This window comes from Silurus meridionalis, chromosome 14 (genome assembly GCF_014805685.1).
Source record: "Silurus meridionalis isolate SWU-2019-XX chromosome 14, ASM1480568v1, whole genome shotgun sequence".
NCBI classification, from domain to species: Eukaryota; Metazoa; Chordata; class Actinopteri; order Siluriformes; family Siluridae; genus Silurus; species Silurus meridionalis.
The window spans coordinates 139,168-149,167 of NC_060897.1; the positions used below are offsets into that span (position 1 = coordinate 139,168).

Here is a 10,000-nt window from a genome sequence, read left to right on the forward strand (position 1 = left end):
CTTATTGCACATATACAGGATGTCTCACACAAACACACTTCATTTCCACTTCTGAAAGCGAGAAGCTTGAATTCTACTCGTCAAACCTGCATAAATCTCCGAGATGATTTTCACAAACTCATTATTGTGTATAAACATCTTTTTATCACTAAATGTCCTACACTACATTTTGATATTAAACTCATTGATTTTTGTGTTACTATAAAAAAAGCTTCATATGATCCTGCAGCACCCTGAGACCCTTCACCCTGTCCAGCATAGCAGATTTGGGAAAGAAAAGCTTTTCATGTGGCACTTCAGAACTCTCCTGATGAGAAGGTTCACAATGTGCACACGAGAGCACAGTAAAATATCCTGTTTATTCTTTCCTTCTGTACACAAACACACGTTCTACACACCACCCTTCAGAATGAAAAGACAGCATGAAGAATATCAGGTGAAACTGCTAGTGTGTGTGTGAGAGAGAGAAAACAGAGTGAAGAGATCCTGAGTCACAGTCACACACTCCGGCAGGGTCCGACCCGTTCTCTATACAAACTGATTTCTGACACACAAAGCAATGAGACGAATTTTTATCCCAATTTTATTGTTTTATTAAAAAAAAACAAATACAGAAAATTTTATTTCTAAAGGACATAATGGAGCGGTGATGAACACAAACCCAACGTCTCCGTTACACGCAAAAACACTGCCGAGAGGAAAACGAAAGATGTTTGAGATGCTGGGACAAGTCCAGTTCTGTGTGTTTCTCCAACAAACAGGAGGAGATGGACAAAGTGGACGAGGGGGACACTGGTGTTCAGAAAGCAGCTGTGTCTCAGGCATACATCAGGAGGATGAGTTAAACATGATCTCAGAGCACATGCAGCTCCGTGTTCAAGTGCCAACACACACAACCGGGGGCAGGGGGTGGGTTGGGAATTTCCTCCACACTTATGAGAAATAAAACCGTTATTAGAGGGCCCTCTACTGAGCACACCAACACACTGCAGAGGTAAGAACAGGAGCGCTGACACACCCCCACACGCAGCCGGGCTCTGGTTCTGGCCTGAATTAATGACGTGACACGTTTTTAAACACAGAAGATGGTGGATTAGTACAGGGAATTTCAAAAATACACCAATGAGCGATCGCGTTTGCCCCCGAACACACAGACACACGCTGATGGAGAGGAGCAACCAAACCGTCACAGGAGGCTCTTCTTACCGACTAAACGCTAGAAATCAAAACGGGACAGGTGTGTTGCCGTGACAACAGGATCCATGACTGCACAACATTGTTAAAGTGGCTGAACATGAAAACTATGTACAGGTGAGAGGGAGACAGTGTGGGTTACTCTCTGTGTGTGTGTGTGTGTGTGTGTGTGTGTGTGTGTGTGTGTGTGGTGCATTGTTAGCTCAAGTACAGAAAATAACCATGTGTGTAAATATTGCACAATAAAAACGCCTTTGCGTCATCATTGTAATCGGACTCAAAGTGTCCATGTGTGGAATTTGTATAAAAGTCCTTCACTGTCTAAAAGGAAAATGGACACACACACCCACACACACAGATCTCCCTCGGACAGCGACCCCCCCTGCACACACAGCAGACTTAGCGCATCCTGTACTCTGAGGTCTTGGACACCTCACAGAGCTGACCTTTGAAGTCAATGTCTACAGTGAAGTCCAGGTCTCTCTGTAACACACACACACACACACACACACACACACACACACACACACACACACACAAACTTCTCACTCATGTTCTACAAAGAATGCATCTATAAATGGATAAAAATTATGACGTTCAAAATAAGTAGGAGAACTGGTAACTTACATTGTTCTTGACATTGGGTTTCATGCTGATGGTGCCAAAGATCTCCTCTCCCGTCTTCACAGTCAGATAATCATCCAAATAGAAGACCGTCTGCTTCCAGTGAGTGTATGGAGACTCTGGGCCTGAGGAGAAGAAAGAATTCCCAGAGGACACCATCAGGAGGAATGTAGGACAAAGTTCTGACACAATCATACCACTTCAGACTAGGCTTTTGGGATCTAGAACCTAAAGGAGTTCCACAGTGACTCACTTGTTGAGAAGCCGGTTCTCTTGTGGCAGCGTGTGAACTCGATGTTAAAGTAGGTGACCAAAGCGTGGATGTAGTCGTTCCTCTTCACCTGCAGGCAGAAGGGTGAGGTGAAGGACAGGTCCTCAATCTTCACCGTGTAGATGTCTACCTCCTGACACACACAAAACACAGGTTATCAACACGTCCGTGTGTGTTATAAGAGCACATCTTACACATTTAGTTACCTTGATGAGACAGGAGCTGGTGACCAGCTGTTTGGGGTCTACCACATCCACCAAGGGCTCCTTAATGGCCACCTCCTTAATGCAGGACATGTCAAAGCCATACACGTTCTCCCACCCTGATGAAGTCGATAAGAAAAGAAAACATTAAAACAAATGGAGGAAAAATGGGATACAGAGTGAGAGGAACATCCAGTAAAGGCACACAAACAGAACTCACAGTGGATTTTATAGTCCTTGTACTGCCGGTCCTCAATAGCAGTGACGTACAGCGTGGCTCTGTCTGGGAAAATCAGTCCATCAGGTTTCTGTAACACAAACATTCGTTGTACTCATCGTCTGCACATAAACACACACTGCTGTGTGAATGTTTATAAGGGAGAAGAGAGAGAGAGAGAGAGATGTGATGTCTGATCCTCACCAGCCACTTGTCTCGGGCGTAGATGACCGTGTTGAGCATGGACTCATAGAACAGACAGTAACCCATCCATTCAGAGATGATGATATCTACATGATCCACTGGGAGCTCCACCTCCTCCACCTTACCCTTTATTATGGTCACAACTGGAGGGAGGAAGAGAATACATCTCAGGAAGTGGACGCTCATTTACTTATAGGAAAACAAGTAGCCTCTGTGTGTGTGTGTGTGTGTGTGTGTGTGTGTACTGTGATCCAGCTTGTTGGCCTTGACGATCTTCACGGCGTAATCAGATATGCTGCTGCACTCGATCTACAGAATCAGAAACACCAGTTTACAATCTGTACCCTAAATTCAGTGCTGTTCCACTTCTACACCCGGGTAGGGTTCTGTCAGTCTCATCAGCACCACCCCAAGAGCTCACGACCAACTACATCTGTGTATTCAACCAGAACTCATAGCAGCTCTCTAACTCAGGTGGGTGTGGTTTAATGAAAACAGTCACATGACTGGAACAGGGATGTTAATCAAGCTTGTTCATTAGAATATTAGGCCACACCCACCCCAGCAGTTCTAAAATGTGTCTCAAAACTGTATGAGGTTAGAGAGAGCAGAGAGAGCAGAGACAAGCAGTGTGTGTGTGTACACGAAAGAGAGAGAGAGAGAGAGAGAGAGAGAGAGAGAGAGACACTCACTCCGATGACTTTCTTGGCCCCTGCCTTGGCTGCAAACATGCACAGGATGCCTGTACCACTGCCCACATCCAGCACCACTTTATCCTTGAACAGGTGCTTGTTGTGGAACATGGAGTTTCTGTAGGTGAGGGTTCGGACTTCATCCTTCAGCATCTCCTACAGACAGGCAAGAATGACTGTGAGACAGGAGGACACAATAAGAGATTACACAATAAGGATCGGGGCAGGAGCTTGTGGTCCAACCTCATGGATGCCGAAGTGAGCATAGGAGTCGAAGTAGTAGTCCTTGGACGTCATGTCCTCAGCAGCAGGTTTCTCTGAGCTCTCCCCCTGGGACACCTGCAGGGCACCACCACCACATCAAACACTTACAGTAATAATAATAATAATATTATTATTATTATTATTATTATTATTAACAACAACAACAACAACAACAACAACAACAACAGATACACGAGCCTACTGAGCTTAAAGGAATCAATTAAAGTGAGATGAACATCTCCCCCTTCATCTCCATCCCCTCCCTGTAGCCCTGACTAGCTGTTAGCAAAACCACGATGCTGGCGCGTGAGCTAGTAGATAACCAGCGTCCAGCTCTGAAGTGTTCACTGATGTTCTCACTCACTCCGACATTTTATTCAAAAACTCCAGCGGCTGTGACTGTAATCATTTAGACTGGCTAACAAAAAAAACCCATGCGTTTTATCGAATTCATTCGCACCTGTTTTCAGGAAAAGCCCGCCTCCTGCGTTATGATAGGCTGTTCAGTGAAAGCTCCGAGCCAATAACTCCGTGGCTTACCAATGACATCATTGATAGCTCCAACGACTAACCTATCATAGCAAAGAGGCGGGATTTGCCGTAAAACGGGTATGAAAACGAATCCCATGCGGTGAGCAGGTTAGCTAGCGAACTAGCCGGTGTGATTCAGCGAGAAACAGAAACCCGACCGGAACCGGAGGATTACCACTGACAAAAACGTCTAAAACCGGACCGTGTGAAAGAAAACGCGGTGTCTACTTTGAGTGAAGCCGCATCGCGGGAACACAGCAGCGCTAGCGGGTTTTTTCTGAGGTAAACTAGCATTAGCTTAGCGCTTTAAAATGGATGATGCGCAGCACGTAATTAGCACACAGGCTACACGGCGCGTGAGATGGAAACCCTGCTATCGGAAACCTACATCGTAATTAGTCAAAAAAACAACCCGGTTTCTTTCCCCCGGGCAGCTGCGTACGCCGCTGCGCCCGTGTCCGCGCCTCACCTCCATCCGATCCGCCGTCTCCGCCATTTCGCCGATGAATGGAGCGAGGATCAGCGCGCGCTCACACACAACATAAACCTGGCTCCTCCTCCCGCCTCCACACACCCGCTCTCTGATTGGTTGGTGACGGTGTGGGTTCAACCCCTATTATCCCGCTTCTTTTCTTTGAACTCGAGTTCTAATTGGTTGAACAGGAGAATTTTAAACCCCTACTGCGCATGTCCGCTCTCTCACACAGCAAGAACTAAGTAATATGGTGTAAATGTGAGAGTGAAGAATTAAAGCCTGGGATTGTGCTGCTGCAGGAAATAGACCCTTTAGACTTATATACTGTTTAATCATAACATTATGACCTCCTATCTAATATCGTGTTGGTCTTCTTTTGCTGCTGAAACAGTCGTGACCCATCGATCATCACCAGCATGAACTTCTTCAGCAGTTTGAGCTACAGGAGCTCGTCTGTTGGATCGGACCACACGGACCACCTTCGCTCCTCACGTGCATCAATGAGCCTTGGCCGCACGTGACCCTGACGCCCATGCACCAATGTTCCTATCTTTGATAGATTCTGACCACTGCAGACCAGGAATATGCCACAAGAGCTGACAAAATGTTCACCTGCTGCCAGATAAATAAATCCACCCACTAACAGGTGCCATGGTGAAGATCATCAGTGTTCTTCACTTCACCACACAGTGTTATGCCTGATCAGTGAATGAAATGTGTGGAAGCTCAGTGTAGAGAGCGAGTTTCTGTCTTCACTTACATTATAGCAGCTATAAACACTCGTTCCCTCACCCAACTCTTTCTATTCTCTCATCAGTTAAAAGGAGAAATTTACCGCTCATTATGTCTTATTACTAACAAACTGTAGAGACGTGTAAACTCCTCTGTTGTGATAACATCACAGCTCTATCTCTGACTGTTACATAGCACTGTGTCAGTTCACAGCCAAACTCCAACAACCTGCAAACATCACAACTCCCAAACATGACCACTACAGAGCACAGCTCCCACCAGCCAGTGTTCCTCACACACACACACACACACACACACACACACACACACACACACACACACACACACACACACACACTGCTCATCACAACTCCCAAACATGACCACTACAGAGCACAGCTCCCACCAGCCGAGTGTTCCTCACACACACACACACACACACACACACACACACACACACACACACACACACACACACTGCTCATCACAACTCCCAAACATGACCACTGAGCACAGCTCCCACCAGCCGAGTGTTCCTCACACACAGACACACACACACACACACACACACACACACACACACACACACACACACTGCTCATCACAACTCCCAAACATGAGCACTACAGAGCACAGCTCCCACCAGCCGAGTGTTCCTCACACACACACACACACACACACACACACACACACACACACACACACACACACACTGCTCATCACAACTCCCAAACATGACCACTACAGAGCACAGCTCCCACCAGCCGAGTGTTCCTCACACACACACACACACACACACACACACACACACACACACACATACACTGCTCATCACAACTCCCAAACATGACCACTACAGAGCACAGCTCCCACCAGCCAGTGTTCCTCACACAGACACAGACACACACACACACACACACACACACACACACACACACACTGCTCATCACAACTCCCAAACATGACCACTACAGAGCACAGCTCCCACCAGCCGAGTGTTCCTCACACACACACACACACACACACACACACACACACACACACACACACACACACACATACACTGCTCATCACAACTCCCAAACATGACCACTACAGAGCACAGCTCCCACCAGCCGAGTGTTCCTCACACAGACACACACACACACACACACACACACTGCTCATCACAACTCCCAAACATGACCACTACAGAGCACAGCTCCCACCAGCCGAGTGTTCCTCACACACACACACACACACACACACACACACACACACACACACACACACACTGCTCATCACAACTCCCAAACATGACCACTACAGAGCACAGCTCCCACCAGCCGAGTGTTCTTCACACACACACACACACACACACACACACACACACACACACACACACACTGCTCATCACAACTCCCAAACATGACCACTACAGAGCACAGCTCCCACCAGCCGAGTGTTCCTCACACACACACACACACACACACACACACACACACACTGCTCATCACAACTCCCAAACATGACCACTACAGGCACAGCTCCCACCAGCCAGTGTTCCTCACACACACACACACACACACACACACACACACACACACACACATCACAACTCCCAAACATGACCACTACAGAGCACAGCTCCCACCAGCCGAGTGTTCCTCACACACACACACACACACACACACACACACACACACACTGCTCATCACAACTCCCAAACATGACCACTACAGAGCACAGCTCCCACCAGCCGAGTGTTCCTCACACACACACACACACACACACACACACACACACACACACACACACACACACACACTGCTCATCACAACTCCCAAACATGACCACTACAGAGCACAGCTCCCACCAGCCAGTGTTCCTCACACACACACACACACACACACACACACACACACACACACACACACACTGCTCATCACAACTCCCAAACATGACCACTACAGAGCACAGCTCCCACCAGCCGAGTGTTCCTCACACACACACACACACACACACACACACACACACATCACAACTCCCAAACATGACCACTACAGAGCACAGCTCCCACCAGCCGAGTGTTCCTCACACACACACACACACACACACACACACACACACACACACACACACACTGCTCATCACAACTCCCAAACATGACCACTACAGAGCACAGCTCCACCAGCCGAGTGTTCCTCACACACACACACACACACACACACACACACACACACACACACACTGCTCATCACAACTCCCAAACATGACCACTACAGAGCACAGCTCCCACCAGCCGAGTGTTCCTCACACACACACACACTCACACACACACACACACACACACTGCTCATCACAACTCCCAAACATGACCACTACAGAGCACAGCTCCCACCAGCCAGTGTTCCTCACACACACACACTCACACACACACACACACACACTGCTCATCACAACTCCCAAACATGACCACTACAGAGCACAGCTCCCACCAGCCGAGTGTTCCTCACACACACACACACTCACACACTCACACACACACAGCTCAGTTTTGTTCAGTCTCTCTGGCGTTTGTTTCTGTCTTGTTGCTGACACTGTTGATGATTTTGTCTCGTCTCTGTTTTACTCCTGTAATGTAGATTGTGGTTTGTGTCTGTTGCGTGATTTGCAGTAAAGAACTTTTTTACGCTGGCACTGGAGACTCCTTCCATACATCTTACAGAAACATCAATAAACATAAATGCAAATATATAAAAGAATAGACACATACTATAGTATACAGTTTAAACACAACACAATGTATAAACACAAATAAGGAAGCGAGAGACCACTAGTAATTGGTTATGTTCGTATTACAGGTAATATTGCACACAGGTGGTGTTATTGCAGTTAAACAGTAATAACAGTGTGTATTTTGGTGACTGGTTCACTGAGCAGCTCTGATTGTAAAGTCTAATAGCAGCAGGGAGAAAAGATCTTCTGTTTCGCTCCTTCAGGATGTAACAGTGTGTCACTGAAGGAGCTGCTCAGAGTAGAAACTGTTTCATACAGGGGGTGAGAGACGTTCTCCAGCAAAGATGATAGTTTTGCTACCATTCTCCTTCTCCCACCTCCTGTACTGTGTCCAGTGGAATCTCCATGACTGAGCTGGACTTCCTGATCAGCTTGTCCAGTCTCTTCCTATCTGCAGTAGAGATGCTGCTACCTCAGCACACCACTCCATAGAATATGGCTGAGGCCACCACAGAGTCAAAAAGGTCTTCAGTAGAGCTCTCCCTGCACTCCAAAATACCTTAGTCTCCTCAGCAGAAAGCGTCTGCTCTGCCCTTTCTTATAAATTGCCTCAGTGTTGTCTGTCCAGTCCAGTTTGCTGTTTAGGTGAACACCAGGTATTTGTTAGAGTTCACTCTCACAATGTTCTTTCCCTGAAGGTCTGGTGAAGTCTGTAGAAGTATGTAGAGGTCTGTAGAGGTCTGGGTAAGTCTGTAGAGGTCTGGTGGTCTAGTGAAGTCTGGTGAAGTCTGTAGCGGTCTGTAGAGGTCTGGTGAAGTCTGTAGAGGTCTGGTAAAGTCTGTAGAGGTCTGGTAAAGTCTGTAGAGGTCTGGTAAAGTTTGTAGAGGTCTGGTAAAGTCTGTAGAGGTCTGGTAAAATTTGTAGAGTTCTGTCGAGGTCTGGTAAAGTCTATAGAGGTCTGGTAAAGTTTGTCGAGGTCTGGTAAAGTCTGTATAGGTCTGGTGAAGTTTGTAGCGGTCTGGTAAAGTCTGTAGAGGTCTGGTAAAGTCTGTAGAGGTCTGGTAAAGTCTGTAGAGGTCTGGTAAAGTTTGTAGAGGCCTGTATAGGTCTGGTGAAGTATGTAGAGGTCTGGTGAAGTCTGTAGAGGTCTGGTGAAGTCTGTAGAAGTCTGTAGAGGTCTGGTGAAGTCTGTAAAGGCCTTGTGAAGTCTGTAGAGGTCTGTTGAAGTCTGTAGAGGTCTGTAGAGGTCTGGTAAAGTCTGTAGAGGTCTGGTGAAGTCTGTAGAAGTCCGTAGAGGTCTGGTAAAGTCTGTATAGGTCTGATGAAGTTTGTAGAGGTCTGGTAAAGTCTGTAGAGGTCTGGTAAAGTCTGTCGAGGTCTGGTGAAGTCTGTAGAAGTCCGTAGAGGTCTGGTAAAGTCTGTATAGGTCTGGTGAAGTTTGTAGAGGTCTGGTGAAGTCTGTAGAAGTCTGTAGAGGTCTGTAGAAGTCTGTAGACGTCTTGTGAAGTCTGTAAAGGCCTTGTGAAGTCTGTAGAGGTCTGTTGAAGTCTGTAGAGGTCTGTAGAGGTCTGGTGAAGTCTGTAGAAGTCCGTAGAGGTCTGGTAAAGTCTGTATAGGTCTGGTGAAGTTTGTAGAGGTCTGGTGAAGTCTGTAGAGGTCTGTAGAGGTCTGGTAAAGTCTGTAGAGGTCTGGAAAAGTCTGTAGAGGTCTGGTAAAGTCTGTATAGGTCTGGTGAAGTTTGTAGAGGTCTGGTGAAGTCTGTAGAGGTCTGTAGAGGTCTGGTAAAGTCTGTATAGGTCTGGAAAAGTCTGTAGAGGTCTGGTAAAGTCTGTAGAGGTCTGGTAAAGTCTGTATAGGTCTGGTAAAGTCTGTAGA

At 47.0% G+C, this 10,000-nt stretch overlaps 1 protein-coding gene across 2 annotated transcripts; it reads right to left on the minus strand.

The window, feature by feature from the left end:
* Window positions 1-560: 560 nt before the first annotated feature.
* prmt1 (protein arginine methyltransferase 1) lies at window positions 561-4,805 on the minus strand. 2 transcript variants are annotated; one of them, XM_046866128.1, is made up of 10 exons: window positions 4,670-4,805; window positions 3,649-3,744; window positions 3,406-3,561; window positions 2,959-3,022; window positions 2,714-2,856; window positions 2,513-2,600; window positions 2,296-2,411; window positions 2,072-2,222; window positions 1,822-1,943; window positions 561-1,677 (listed from the first exon to the last, which is right to left on the minus strand). In XM_046866128.1, the coding sequence occupies exons 1-10, from the start codon at window positions 4,694-4,696 to the stop codon at window positions 1,594-1,596; spliced, it is 1,047 nt and encodes a 348-aa protein (XP_046722084.1). In that variant the 5' UTR covers window positions 4,697-4,805; the 3' UTR covers window positions 561-1,593. The 2 variants fall into 2 exon arrangements, with proteins under 2 accessions (XP_046722084.1, XP_046722083.1); XM_046866127.1 differs by having other exon boundaries at window positions 4,589-4,714.
* Between the last annotated feature and the right edge of the window lie 5,195 nt (window positions 4,806-10,000).